A 15398-nucleotide genomic window follows, 5' to 3' on the forward strand; every position below is an offset into this window, starting at 1 on the left:
GTATGGAGACAAACATCTTGTTAGTGATTTCCTCATCTGGCTTACCAGTACCCTTTCCTACATTCTTTTTGTTGATTATTTTACATGACCACAGGATCCCTTTTCTCATGGAAACTTCATCATAAAATCCTGTACCGAAGGGGGAAAAAACCCAACAACAACAAAATTAAAGCCAGAGACTTTGATTGTGTCTATCAGTTCTGTTTATTTTGATGCAAGCACTGAAGGCAGCTCTTCAGCCCTCCTTTTTAAATGTTTCCCATTCACAAACATGGGATCTGAGTCGGTTTCATTCCCCTTTAACAAATGGGGACGCTCTGGGGGAGCAAATCTTATGATGCCTCATATTGAAAAGCAGGGTGTTTAGAGTCTTTCATTCTTTGGCATCATTGGTAAGTTCCTTTGCTTCTCTGTGCCTCAGTTTTCTCAAGTGTAAAGTGGGTCAGAGAAGAGTGCCTTCCTGATGAGGGTGCTCTGAGGATTGAAAGAGATCATGCCTGCAAAGCACATCATTGTCCTTCACAGGTATAGAGAATCTGGGGCACTCACGACAGGAGAGCGCAGGAGACTCAGGAATTACCTAACAAAGGCACTGACCTCACACAGCCGTTGAAAGGGTTAAATGATTTAATGAAGGCAAAACACCAGAATAAAGTTTAGCATGTCCTAAACAACTGAAATCAATTCCTGTTGCAGATTTCCATTGTACAGTTGAGCACACTGCAACATACATCGGTTAAGGAAGGGGCTTAGGGAACTGACATAGTCCGCAGCAGAGTCAGGAATCCATCTGCCTCCACCGCCCAGGCTTTTTACCACAATGCTCTCTCTGCATAGTAACTGTTACCGTCAGTAGTATTTTGACAGGAGAAATAATTTTCAGTAGGCATGCTGTCTCCGACTGAAGAGAAGTTTCCAGTTCGTCAGCCCAAGAGGTGCACATTCTGAAGCATGAGCCCACTTCCATGAAGACACCAAAAATGTAACCACTCATTCACAGTCTTTTGGTGGCGTGGGGCAGAAGTTCTCCACTTTTTTTTTTTTTTTTTTGCAGCAAGTGGATATTTTCTGCTGGCTGAGATACTTGACTTCATCTGGGAAAGTGGACATAGTTGATAAGGAATTTTAAAAGGGAGCATCCAGAGGGAAGCCAAAACACCTTCTTAGGGTGTTTCCTTAGGGTCTCCCTGTCTCGGTGTTCTAAAGCCCTGGTAACTTCTAATGTTTCTCTAGAAGAGGCTCCAAAGCCACTCCATTTTCTTTTTCCTTTTTTTTTTTTTTAAGACTTTATTTATTCAGTAGAGAATGAGAACACCCAAGCAGTGGAGAGGCAGAGGCAGAGGGAGAAGCAGACTCCCTGCCCAGCTGGGAGCCTGACACAGGGCTTGATCCCAAGACCTGGAGATCATGACCTGAGCCAAAGGCAGGTGCTTAACCATCTGAGCCACCCAGGTGCCCCTCACTTTCTGATTCTAGCATGGAAGATGCTCCCTGCACCTCTGAGAAGGAATCTGAGGATTCTTGAAATTTCTGTTGAAATTGGATAGAGAAGTTCTAAGCTAACCAGCGGTAAAAGTGTTCCTAATGTAGCCACAGTAGAAGCGCTCCCTGACGTAGGGCTTTCTTCAGCTCTCTTGGTCAGCATATTACCAGCTCTGCTATCTAAGCTGCTAAACCTCAGAGTCTCCCAGCTCAAGGATTTCCCATTGATTTTAGCTTCCAAAAACAGATTTCCCACAGCACCACCAGATTGTGACCGTGGGTGAAGTCTCCTGCTATTCCGCTTACTGTCTGCAAGTGCTGAGGCTTTGGAAACTCAAATCTTTGAGGCTGTCTTATTTTCTCTGAGGGCACAGAGCTAAAAGAAGACGGTTTGTTGTTTTAGGGAAGATACTCATTCCTAAGAAATTTCTAGCTATTGGGCAGTGGAAAAAAAAAAAAAAACCTGTTTTGGAAAAACTTTTTCTGATGTTGAAGTGGTACAAACATGTATTTAAAGGAGATGCTTTTCTCAGAGGTGTTGCTGAGATGTATGCCTGTATTTGAGCTCCGCTTGGCTCTGAGACTTCCCCGTGCATTCCCATCCCTTCTTTAGGCAAGTTGGTAAAACACTTCATGAGTTAGTTTCTTTTTTTCTTTTCTTTTCTTTTCTTTTTTTTTTTTTAATGCTATACAAGGAGCGAGGCCCACTGGTCCTGAAGCAAAACTACCTGAAAACTCTGTTTTCCTAGGAGGTGCTTTCCAGGTAAGAGGAAGATATTTTCGGGTTGAGATTTAGACTCTGGAAGACTCCCTCCTGCCCAGAAGCGGTCATCCCCGACAATCACTGCAAACAGCAACGGCAGTGAGACGACAGTGATAATGCCACTCACACTGGCCTCTATAGTAGTCTTTACTAGGAAAAGTTCAAGTGCCACGCGCGAGGTTGCAGACGATCCTCAGGTGTGTTTCTGTTCCCATTAACAGACAGGAAACTGAGCTTGCAAAGGTGTCTGTCTCACTGAAAGGCCGAGAAGAAGTGGCTCACGGGAAACCGGAAAACAAAACGAAACAACTTCAGTACTTTTATTACACGTCAAAATTCCGAGGGTAGGTTGTATACAATCAAATCAGCTTTTGAAGAGCAGGGTTGCCTGCTAGTAGTGTATTCATTCATTCATTCATTCAGTGTTCACTGAGTATTCATTACATGTCAACTGTTGATCAGGGAGTGGGCTGCAGCGTCCCTAAATTCACAGAGCTTCCATTCTGGTGCCTAGAAACAAACAAACAAGAACATCAAAATAAAATATCAGGTGGACATAAATGTTGTGGGGAAGCAAAGGAAGAAAGCTAGGAAATGCCGAGGGTCTTATTTCCTACAGCATGGTCCAGGAAGGCCTCCACAGGCGGGAGGCATTTAAGCAGGACTTTGAAGGAAGCTAGGGCTCCATGAAAGCGGTTAAAGTAGAATTTTCAAAAAACCAAAAAGCAACTCTCATATAAATAGAAACCGAACGTATGTCAAAGATTCATTCTGCTCAGTAACTAGTAAAGGAATAATAAAAGGTTAAGACTCGCTCAAGTGGCATTCAAAAATGTGGCATTTACAGGAAGTTTAAAAACGGAGTGCTCAACGAAGAAAGACCGTTAGATTACAGACAAAGCTGGTTCATGTCCTACTAGATTCTATAGCAACTCTACTCTCTGAAGTCCTTTAACAGAAATTATTTGGTCTCTCCTGGAAAAAAAATCTACAAACTAACAAGAAACTTCACTCCATCTAAGACTTTTAATCAACAGTCAAGAGTGAGTCAAAGAGAGTCCATTCCCCTAAATCATCCCGTGGGAACCTATGAAACAATGTACCCATAGCACATTTAAAAGACACACTGCTCACCTTTTTATTTTCAAGTTTTGCTTTCTTTTTCTTCTTTAGTTTTTTGTTTGGTTTTTTGGTTTTTTTTTTCTTTTTTTCTTTTTTCTTTACAAAGTCAAGCAGATAGCTGGAGGAGGAGCATTGCAGGCAGAGGCAACATGAGTGAGTTGGCCCCTCTCCCTCCCTCCAGGAGGAGCCCCCCACCAACGCACACTCATATGTTCAACCTTATTAGGAAGTGTCGTGTAAGTGAATAGCTGGGGATAATCTGGAGAAGCCGGAAGATTTATACTGGAAAGAGAATGGACTTGAAGTTGGAAGTTGAAAGTAGGGAAATTTCAGAAGGTATTAGGGAGTCATGAATATGAAACGTGATGAATAAGAGGAGAATGGATTTGGACATTTTGCTACTTCTCTTGGGCCTGGAAAGGTAGTTCATCTACACAAGCGCCACCTTTGACTGTTTCCTGAGAAACTGGGCAAAGACATGAACTGGTTCCCATTACTTTTGGTTTGCTTGTTGGGCTGAGTTCTATATGAGATGGGGCCATGGCGCTTCCTAGTTTCATGTCTGTCCGTACAACCTTCCTCTGTCTCTGAAACGTTCACACTCAATAGGGTGTTGCAGCATGGAGACACTGTCACTGTCATTGAGATGTAATCTCTGTTTTCCAAAACACCTCCTCCTCCCACGCTTTGCACTGCTTACAAACCCTCATGCATTGATTGCTTCACGGTAGCTTCCCCACCACCGAGGGAACCAAGTATCTCCAAACTCTTTGCTTGGCCAACTGGATGATGAGACCATAGCAGCAGAGGTCTTTCAGCATAAGGTCTGGGAGTCGGAAGTGCTTTTTTTCAGATGGCAATTATAGCCCCTCTGGGATATGCAGATAGAGCTGTTACGTTATTCAGTAGGCAATTTCCCCATTCTCCCTTCCCACCCTTTTACCAACGGATAAAGAGATAACAGTGTGGGTTTCAGGCACCAGACAAGAACCTGAGAGGAAGAGGAAAACAGCAGCACTGATGGATACGATTCACCTCCCACCAAGAAGGATAATATGGGGAGGGAGGGGGAGGAGGCAGTGGGGGAGAAAAGAGATGAGTTTGTGACCCCAGCCTCTTTGCTTTTAGAAAGAGGCTCTTGCTCCCAAATATTGTCTTCACACTGCCTGCAAGCCCACCAATCAGAAATTCATTTAGGTTAATATTCGCATATCCTGAAATGATTAAGGAGACCACCATTTGGTTCAACAAACACTTGTTTAGTTCCTGATTATACTGAAGCTCATGAGAGAGTAAGTACAGAACCATACTTTGGAGTCCCCAAGTAAAAAGGGCAAGTGCAAAGGATAGACGATCCTTGCGAAGGATGCTGACCACTTTCATTCTGGTCGCAACACAGAGTCCTGAAGTCAAAGAAAGCCAGGCCAGTGATGTGACCCCTGGATCTGAGCCCTGGCCTCAGGCAATAGTACCTCCAGGGCTTCCAAAGCTCCAAACTTGGTTTTCTCTTATTCTGTAGTACCAGGCTATCAGCTCCTTCATCTTAGATATTGGGAAAAGCAATGTAAATTTCCGTGCAGGTCCCCCCATGTATCCTGGGGGGTGTTTTCAAATTTCATCCAGCTTATATGGCACCAAGAAGTATTGTGTTCTCTCTCCCATCTTCAAGGTCAAGAATTTGATTCCTGGTTGCTGAGAAAAGCCAGATTTCTCCTAGAAGGAAATATTTTTGTTAGAGAAGTCTGTGTCAGATTATTTCGTCTGTTAACAGCAGAACCAGAAGATAATGAGGACTATTTGACAGAGACTAGCATTGACAAATGGTACACATTTTTGAACTCATTTCAAAGTACAAACTCCTATTTCATTTCATTTTCTAAGGCTCTGAATAACTTATAGACAATTTAATTGCCTGTATTTGGAATAGGGAATTCCTAAAATGCTGAGTATAATATTTGGATTTAAAGAAAAAGACACCATAATAGAGGCCATTGTTCAAGTAAGTAGAGACAGGTTCATGTATTTCAAACCCTGGATGAAATATAAAGAAGATCATTGAGTTCTAATTCGAAAGAATTCCACTGAAAGACTCAGAAAACAATCCACTGAGAGAATATGAGACAGAATTATAATATTTACTGGACCGTTGTTTGCTAAGAAGCATTTATTTTATATCAATTTTTAACAAGACTGAACTGTCAGATTGTTTAAAATTCCGTCGGAAAAATTTGGATTATCACAAAAGTGTTTACTCTTTTATTCTTCCATGTATATTGGATTACTCATGGAAGACAACGGAAAGAATCTGAGAAATGCTGGTTTTAACAGCAACTGAGACTCCATTTCAGAAATATTATAGACTATGTAAACGAAAGCAGTTTTTGGACATGTGTTAACGCAGCCGTGATACCACCGGTGCAATGTAAGACACCAAGAAATGAAATTTTCCAGCACTATCAGCAGAGATTATTCCTTGGAAGATGATGGTAGAAGTGAAACATGCTTCCCCTATAGCAACCATGCTTGCATAGGAAAAAAAAAATTATCATCTTGTTTTGCTAAATATCACCATTAGCTCCAGCAGCATGACTCAGAGTCTGTTTAATAAAATAAGACCTTTTAAAGTCATCCTGGAACACTGGAATTATCACTTATGAAGACACTGCAGTCATATATAACTTAGATCACTCGCTGAATAGACTTCCCTTAAAAGCACGTTTAGGACGAAGAAGCCAAACTTCCTCTTGGTATTAAAATCACCTTTGATCATCCATTCTTTTTTTTTTTTTTTTTTAAGATTTTTATTTATTTATTTGACAGAGAGAGAGATCACAAGTAGGCAGAGAGGCAGGCAGAGAGAGAGAGAGAGAGGAGGAAGCAGGCTCCCTGCTGAGCAGAGAGCCTGATGCGGGACTCCATCTGAGGACCCTGAGATCATGACCTGAGCCGAAGGCAGCGGCTTAACCCACTGAGCCACCCAGGCACCCTGATCATCCATTCTAATACCAAACAGGCATGTCCACCTTTTTTTTTTTTTTTTCCTGTAAGGTCTGAGTTTCAGGGGCACAGGTAATTTGTAACAATGCAACACTTCTCAGCTGCACGAGGACACCCCGGGGGGTTGGGGGCCACAGAATGCGGGGTCCCGCCCCCACCGCGGCTGCCTCGGTGTACCACAAGCGGGGTACAGAAGGCATTTCTAACAGGTCATGTTGACGCTGCTTTCCTGGGAACCGCACGCTGAGAACTGCCGCACTGAAGGACTCTGGGTGGGAACTGTTAAAAGCAATTGTAGGAAAAAAATTAATCTTACGTGTGGGTCAGGCTGGTCTTGTGTAAAATGAAGAAAAACAAAAAATGAAACAGGCCTAAGCTTCCCCCTAAAGGCTCATCGGTCTCTCTGTGACGGCTGCCTCCAAACAGAGCCCTCTGCTTCCTGATTTCCCTTCGCTCTTTCCTACATTTAGTTCTCGGAAGTGCTCACAGAGCCCACTAGCTTCATTTACCCTACAATGTACATGGAACATAGCAGTTATTCCTTTCAGGGGACCTTTGCATTTTAACAGGGATCAAAAATTTAGACCCAATAAATGAAATCTGAACAACGGAAGGCATCACTCTGTTACATTCACACTCCATCACCCGCATTACGCCACAGTGGTCTGAAAGTCAAATCTCTCCGTGTTACTATCCCGTTTGAAGTCCTCCATGATGATTCTGCTCTTAGAGGCAAATTTTAAGTGCTTAGCAAGACTTTCAGGCTTTTCTTTTCTTTTCTGTTTTTTAAAGATTTTATTTAGGAGCATCTGGGTAGCTCAGTCAGTGAAGTGACTGCCTTAGGCTCAGGTCATGATCCCGGAGTTGCAGGATCGAGTCCTGTAAGGGGCTCTGGGCTCAGCGGGGAGTCTGCTTCTCCCTCTGACTCTCTCCCTCTCATGCTCTCTCTCATTCCCTCTCAAATAAATGAATAAAATCTTTTTAAAAATACAAAAAGTAAAGATTTTATTGATTTATTTGAGGGAAAGAGGAGAACAAGTGATGGGGAGAGGGAGGGAGGAAGAGAGAGAAGCAGACTCACTGCTGACCAGGAAGCCCGATGCCGGGGCCATCTCAGGACCTGGACTTCCTGGCTTTTCAACCTATGCCCCTGCCTACAGCTCTACCTCAGCAGACACTTCTTCCTCCTCCCACTTTGGATACAATAGTGCACTACAATTTCTCTGAAAATGTTCTTTTCTCAGGATCAGCTCCATCATTTGGGGGACCCAGTGAAATAGAAAAATGCTGGACCCTTTGGCCATGATTATTAAAGAAGTTCAAGACAGCAACTGCAGAACATGTATCCGGGACCAGAGGCTTCCGAACACGGAGCCCTGTGTGACTGCCGGCCACACACCTGCAAAGGGGCCCTGAATATTCCAGGGACATTAATCCCTAAGTCACCTTGGCACATGTCTTGAGGTATCACAAAGAAACCCGTCAAGATGTGTTATTTCCTTTTGCTCTGAGTCAGTATCTCTGGACTTGTTGAACTTCAAATGCAAGAAAGCACATGACCCTCATCATGCCTTTACTCATTTTCCAGGAAAACTCTGATGTAGCCAGAGAGTACCAGGTACTACTTTGACCCTGGCACTGACCTGTCATAATCTCTCCCTCTTTGGTACCTCTGTAAGGTACTGTTCCTTCCTCCAGAAATGCCACTCACCGTGTCTCAGGAGAAACTCCCTTACCGGGCTTCAATCTCTTTTGTATGAGCATCTTATTCACTAAGGCTCCAAGCTACGCCAAGGCATCTCCATCTTTGTGTCTGTAGAATCCAGCACGATGTCTGGATCGGAGGAAGGACTTCAGAATGTTCATTAAATGAAAGAAGGGAGGTCAGGTATCCTAACCTTGTCCCCTATTTCAAAACCAGTTTTGTGGGAGAAAATCATTTCTAAAGCTGAGAGGTAGCTTAAATGTGACTTAGTCTTCCCGATTTACGAGGAATTTACTTCTCGTTACTTCTCCTACCACGAAGGGAGGAGGCAAGAACTGAAATCCTGCATCTCTGGAACCTAATGGAAGAGGGTGTGACACCCCACCCCCGGCCCCGCCCCGCAGAGACGTGTTCGGTCCTGCTCAGTGGAGGAATCGGACACGAGAGAGTTTGAATCATCAAGGATGCCTTTCCTAGACTGGCTTCATATGGGAACTTCTATTGTTAATTCAAACATCAGGAGCTGTCTGAGGTCTGCAGTCTGCTCTCCCGGGCTGATCTAGTTTGTGGCTGATGTCAGTTTTTCGCAGCTCGCCCCACCCGCAACCCCTGGGACTTCTGACTCCGCATCCACGTTCTCCCGTGAGTGGGTGGCAAAATACCTTACAAGCTGAAATTCAAACCGATAAAGTCTGCTTTTTGTAAGTTTATGGTTTATCTATGAATTCCGTGTACCCAAGCTATCTTCATCCCTGGTTGAGGCAAAATTTGAGCATTGGCAGGATATCATATTTACTTAGGTATTTTGCTCCAACTTGCGGGCATATACTATTCTGGGCACGTTATGAGAGAAAATCCAGGAAGCTTTTTTTTCCAGTATAATCTTTTTAGTTGTTTTTTAGCCATTGGTATATACTCTGCCCTTGCAAGCACTGGAGGATTGAAGCAGCCTCTGGTCTTATTTTTTGGGGGGCGCGGTGGGGGGAAGAAAAGAAAGCCCATTGTTCCTGACTTCTTGGTAGATTGCTGCTTCTTTCTTCTTTCCCTTCCGTGTCTCCTGAAGCAGGTGGGCTTTCACTCCCTCTGAGTGCCTCCAACCCTTGGAGCTCACTAACGAGCTGGGACCAACGGTGGTCAGGTTCAGATATCGATCTCAAAAGACAAAAAAATTTCTCAGCATTAGATGCTTCTACAGCAGACATCGAGGCCTGAATCGCCATTCCGATGGGCACGTCTGGCAGCCTGCTCGGAGAGCAAATCCCAGGTTGTCTATACCACGGTGCAAGTCATGGAGTGGCAGGGAGCCCGTGAGAAAGTCTTCATGGAACCAGAAGTGGGGCTCAAGGGCAAGACAACTTTACCCATTTTTTGGATGTTAAGGGTTCAGTATTACTTTTAGCCCGTTGAGTGGACTTCTTCATTCCTTCAGCCAAGCTTGGTGTGTGCACTCCCAAATCCCACTCTTGCTTGTTTGGATACTCAGTTGCAATTGCTTTCATAGACATAGAATCGGGACCCTCAGGGTTGGCAGGGGGTTCAATTGGTTGTGCAGTCTGTCCCTTCCGACAGCTGAGTCTGCTTTACCGCCCCATACTACCTCTGCCTCAACACTACCCAGGACGGGAATGGACTACTGCCCAAGGTCACCCACTTCGTCCTTGAGTAGCTCTTTCAGAAATACCTTCTTTTCATAAAACCAGATGTCACTTGGCCTTTCAGATTTAAATGAGATTATTTTGAATTCTCATGCCTTATGCAGGAAGCCATTCACAAGCCTTTCAGACTCCCTGTCCATCTTCGACGTGTGGGCAGGAGGCTGTTCCTAAGTGTCCTGGCCACCTCCCGCCGAGGCCGATCACTCCGTGTACGGAGCCCTCTCTTTTCTACACCCGTCCTCCTTTCGGCTGTCATCTTTTCCCCCTCCACTGGGCCGTTCTCTTCTTTTCCTGCTGGGACATTCCACGTGAGTCTGTCTCAAACACAAGGCTCTGCAAGTGTGTGTGTGTGACATAATTAAGGCACTGGCTGGGATTAACAGTGTGGCGACCAGTCAGGTGAGGATGAAACAATATGCATTTCTATTCTTCAAAACCTCTCAGCTACCTCATCACCAGGACCCCACTTCCTGGCCACGTTTCTCTATAGCTTCCACATCCCACCATACGCTGTGGCCCCTCTTTTCTTCTAACTCTTCTCTCCTTCTGTCAAATTCCTTGTCCCAAATTCTAGTTAACTCACTCTGTAGAGAAGTTTGGTTTTGCCTTTATCTTCTAGACCTTGACCTTGGGACCTTATGGCCCAAACCCAGGGCAGTTAACCAATGTGTTTTCCCAAAGACAGCCCACTCCCTAAAAGTCTTGTGCCAGATGTCACCCTGTCCCTACACAGTTACACAAAGTCCGGGTCTGACTCCCTGTCCATTCTCTCCAGTTCATTACAACCTGCCCTCCCTTGGCAGGCTTCTTGCTCTCGAGTCATTGCTATGGATGGGAAGAACACAGGCTTTGGAATGAGACCAGAATCTACTATTCATCAGTGGTGTGATATCCATTGGGCTAACTTTTCGAGACCATCTTTCCCAGCTATGAAGTGGTGATAATTATGCCATCCACAGGATTTGTTTGAAAATGCGATCTTCTGGTACATAATAGACACTCAGCAATTTTTATTTACTTTAATTAAAGTAAAATGAAATGGAGACCAGGTTTAAACATCTCCCAAGCAGACAGAACCGTTTAAGCCAAGTAAGCAAAACTCAATCTGGCTTATTTTTAGGAGCATCCATGGAACCTACTTAAGGTTATTTCTTATAAATGCCACTGATAATCATCAAAGAATCTTAAAACATTTTCCTAAAATGGTATAAGATAAGCACTTTTAACCAATCCCCTGCCATCTGGAAACCCCCACTATAATAACCAATCATTGTGAAGGTCAAGTAACTTTGTCATTGTCATTTTCTAAGCCGTGCCAGAACATCGTGCCCTTGAGCTTTATCGTCCTGGGTTTGAAGTGCCCCTGATTGTGACCAGTCCGTCTCTCACTCAGTCAAATATTCATATCAAGTCAAGCTCTGTAAATTTTCTTTTAACACTTCCCTTTTCCTTGGCCTCAAAACCCTTCAGCAGTGGTGTGGAGGAACCCTCTCCAGACAGGTTTGTTTGTTTAGACGCCTGACCCCTATCTCCTTGCTCTCTTGGCTCTCTTGGCATTTCATCTGGTCCCTGCTTTCATCCCCAGCTTTGGCTTTCATTACTCAGTCACTCCCACTCCTATGCAGAAGGGAAAGAAAATCTGCTCCTGCCTTTTCCTCTGTGTTACAATTCTGACTAACCTGGAAATAGCTTTGGAGATGACTGAGATCAAGTTATGGCTCACAGGTATAACTGAGCTGTTTCCTAATTTCCAAAGGGCATCAGAAGTGCTGAGATCACTGTGAAGATGACCCTCTTTTTGTCAGAGAGGACTGAAGGAAACGCTGGCCTCCGTACCTCTTTTTTTGGCACCTTATAAGTAAGTGCCTCTGTCCTCCTGAAAAGAAAACAGGTCAAAGATGCCATAATGGCTCTCACAACCCAAATCTCACCAACATACAAGGTTTATGTATGGTATTGACCTACCATATAGGTTACCGGAACCTCAAAACTAACTCAGCCTCTGATGAGGTGGGAGTCTCCAGGATGGGAGTTACCAGAGAATGGACCCTCACCGACTCAGCCAGGCAGACACTCCAGGATGCACATCTCCTTCAGATCTGGCGATTCTTTGGGTGTGGGGGAAGAGCTGCATGTTTTCACTGGCGTTTTCACATCAGAGAGGCATTCTAAGAGAAAGCATCCTGGTTGAGCAGCTTAAAAGGATTGTCCTATAAGCAATTTCAGATGAGTTACTTGTCTCTTTGCAGGTCCAGATGCTCATTTGCACAAAAAGTATAAAAATGAATGCCAGTATTAGCTGGAAACCAGGTCTGGCTACTGTAACAAAAGTCAGAATAATTGTGACTTAATAGAGGCCGGATTTTTTTTTCTCCCTCGTGATACGGTCTCAATTCAACCTGTCCAGAGCTGAGAAGGCAGCTCCCCAGTTTGGGACTAGGCTCCCCGGATGCTGTTTGGCATCTTCAACACTCATCTTTCACCTCAGGGCTAAACTGTTCTCAACTCTTGCCAGTGAAAAAGGAGAAGGGGAAGCAGAGGGCGCAATCTTTCCCTTTTTCGGGTGTGAACTGCAAGTTGTTTACATCTATCTGCTCCCATCCCATGGGCTATCACGCAGGCACGTGGTCCCATCAATCTGTATCACCAACGGCAAGACAGAGCCTTCAGCGGGATGCCACGTGCCCCGCTAAGATTCAGGGCTTGTCTTGCTGACAAAGAAAAAGAGAATACATACTCAAGGGGAGCTAGAAACTATCCTTACGGTTTCCTGTGAGCTTCTGCTAAGAGAGAGGTGGAATGTTTGACAGAAAGTCAGGGTTCCATTGGTAGTAGTTAATGTGTTTTATTTTGTTTTTTAATAATAGGCAAAAATTTCGAGCAGCGGATTTTATTTCAGTCTTGATATAGAGACAAAAGAAAAAGGTATGTGTGCCTTCACACTTTCACACAGAGACTCCCAGGGTGGGTCTGATTAAGAATGGCGAAGGTTTGGGGATAAAGTGACCGTCACTGCCCTGGCCTCCTGGTCCTGCTGGGTTTTAGGGAGTGAAGGCTTGGCCCCTGAGTGAGGCCTCAACCTTGCCCCATCTCCCAGCCAGTCCTGGTTAGGTTATTGCTGGTGGTGTGTGTTGGGGGAATCCAAATTGCATTTCCACCTTAAAGCCCAACTCATTTCTTCAATTCAGGCATTTGGGTTTCTGAGGAATTTCATCCCCTTCTCCACTGGTCCAAACATACCTCATGAACAAGGCTCCCCAAAACATCACACAAAGGAATGTTACCCACATCTCTTGTGTACACTGCCATGCGGCTCTCATTATCTTTCATGCAAGGATTCTCTTTTCCTTAAGTTCTAAGAACAGGAAAGGGGGGCACCTGGGTGGCTCAGTGGGTTAAAGCCTCTGCCTTCAGCTCAGGTCATGATCTCAGGGTCCTGGGATCGAGCCCCACGTCGGGCTCTCTGCTCAGCAGGAAGCCTGCTTCCGCCCCCCCCCCGCCCCCCGCCTGCCTTTCTGCCTACTTGTGATCTCTGTCAAATAAATAAAATCTTTAAAAAAAAAAAAAAATAAGAACAGGAAAGGGCAGAGAAGGGAGGGGTGGGGGAAGGGGACAGGGTAGGATACGGGTCGGGGAGAATAGGAAGCCAGTAGGAAGCGATGCCAGAGAGAGATACATCTGGAATAGAAACCAAGCCAATAAGCACACACGCCCGTGGGATTCTGCAGTAATGAGTGGTCACACGGCAGTGCTCCCTCGCTCCAGATCTAAGAAGATCTAAGACACATCCTACCGCACTGGGAGGGAGACTTGATAGAGGTGGTAGGGGAAGAGGGTGAATCACGCATCATTTCATGCTTGGATGACTCTTATTCAGCAGGACACCCAAGAAGGACATACCCTGAGTGAAAACTTTCTTGACATTTTGGCAAACTACTAAGTTCAAAGATAGCGTTTCATGGACAATGAGAAAAATTTCAAACTAAACTGCGGAGCAGTCACCCTGTGGTATACTATTTTACGATAAGGAATACTATTTTACAGTAAGTGTCTTTGGTGCTTTCCCTGCCAAAAAATGAAGGAGTCTGACCAGTTAGAGCAGGACTCACTAAGGGGAGAAATTTCACATGGACTCTTTGACTAATGATAAAATAAGAATATAACTCAATGTGAGAGATTCAAGGGATCTAAGTGGGTTTTTTTTTTTTAAAGATTTATTTATTTAAAGATTCAAGGGATCTAAAGATTTATTTATTGATGTGTGAGAGAGAGAAAGCACACATCCTAGTTAGGGGAGGGCCAGAGGGAGAGAGAAGCTTCAAGGATACCCCACACGGAGCATGGAGTCTGACACGGAGGGCTCAACCTCACGACCCTGAAATCCTGACCTGAGCTGAAACCGAGGTCCGACCTCAACCAACTGAGCCACCCAGACACCCTTGGAACACAGTGTTCTATAGTTGAGAAAGCTTCAGATGTGCTTGGCCATACGCTCAAACAGTGGCAGAACCACAACTAAAACCTAAGCATTGGAGGCTCCTACGCCAGTGAGCCTTGTCTGGAACGTTCTGACATCAGAGGAAGCTCTTATTCTGTAAAGAAAATACCTCCTGTGGGAAATCATTAATATGTCCTTATGCTGATTGTATCAAAAAAGGATGAGACCTGAGATGGTGAAACAAATTCTAAGGGTATAAACAATGTCATCCAACTGTTGTATAACGACCACATTCCGGAGGAGTTTTCGGAGTGACAAACGACTTCAAATAAACATTTGGTTCTGGCGGCACATTTTGTAAGTGGCTTTAGAGGAAATGTGGAACGCAGAAGAATGCAGAAGAGACTGGTGATCTCAATAGGCTGGGAATGAGGAAAACCCTCTGTTAAATAACGGGAATCGAGAAAATAAGGTAACGTTTAGGAAATCCCCCTTCCTATCTGAGCGAGACAGTGGGGACTGCCTAGACTCAGGAGATTGTCCTGTTAAGTGAAGAGCTGCTCCATTTGACCCCAACGCCGTGGCAGGGATGAGCGTGCACATGCGGAGAGTGACAGGTGACCACCGCATCTGTAAGGAGAGCGAGCAGGAGCTGGCGGGCAGTGGGCTATGGGAAGCAGCTGAGGGGAAAGCACACTGCACAAGGATTCAGATGACTTGGGTCCCAGTCCTAGAGCTGTTACTAGTTGTCCAAGCTGTGCCATCGCAGGCAGGTTACTTAAACTCTTTGGATGGGCTTCAGGTTCCTACTCAGAAGATTTTGCTTCATCTTTGCCAGCTCTAAAATTCTGCTTTCCTGGGTTCACTTTTCAAACACCTATAGCAAAGCTTCCCAAACCTCCTACCTGAGGCACCTTGCTTCCCCCCCCCACCCCCCACCCCAGGGCACATGTGGCAATGTCACAGCTGGTTGTCACAAGGTGGGAAGGTGCTACTGCTGTTGGTGTATGATGGGACAGGGCAGGGATGCTACTAAACATCCCAAAATACAAGGGGAGCTGCCTACAACAAAGACTCATACACTCCCAAATTTTCATAGTGCTGAGATTGAAAAACACTAACAAAAGGACCATATAATGACAAACCCATTTCAACCAATTACTGTCATGTTGCCAAATTACTTTTTGAAGAGAATTTGAAAATTTGGATTTTTATGTAAAATATTCCCAATTAAAG

At 44.7% G+C, this 15398-nt stretch overlaps 1 protein-coding gene across 2 annotated transcripts in view; it reads right to left on the bottom strand.

The window, feature by feature from the left end:
* Positions 1-1066: 1066 nt before the first annotated feature.
* CCDC91 (coiled-coil domain containing 91) overlaps positions 1067-15398 on the bottom strand; it is a 361761-nt gene continuing 347429 nt past the window's right edge. The window contains exon 13 of one of the 2 annotated variants that reach the window (XM_059402736.1): positions 1067-2755. In XM_059402736.1, the coding sequence (XP_059258719.1) occupies positions 2693-2755 (63 nt within the window). In that variant the 3' untranslated portion in view covers positions 1067-2692. Of the gene's footprint in view, positions 2756-4619; positions 5081-15398 lie in introns of those variants that run through there. The other variant, XM_059402735.1, reaches the window with a different exon arrangement.

The sequence above is a fragment of the Mustela nigripes genome, chromosome 6, assembly GCF_022355385.1.
Source record: "Mustela nigripes isolate SB6536 chromosome 6, MUSNIG.SB6536, whole genome shotgun sequence".
Classification (NCBI taxonomy): Eukaryota; Metazoa; Chordata; class Mammalia; order Carnivora; family Mustelidae; genus Mustela; species Mustela nigripes.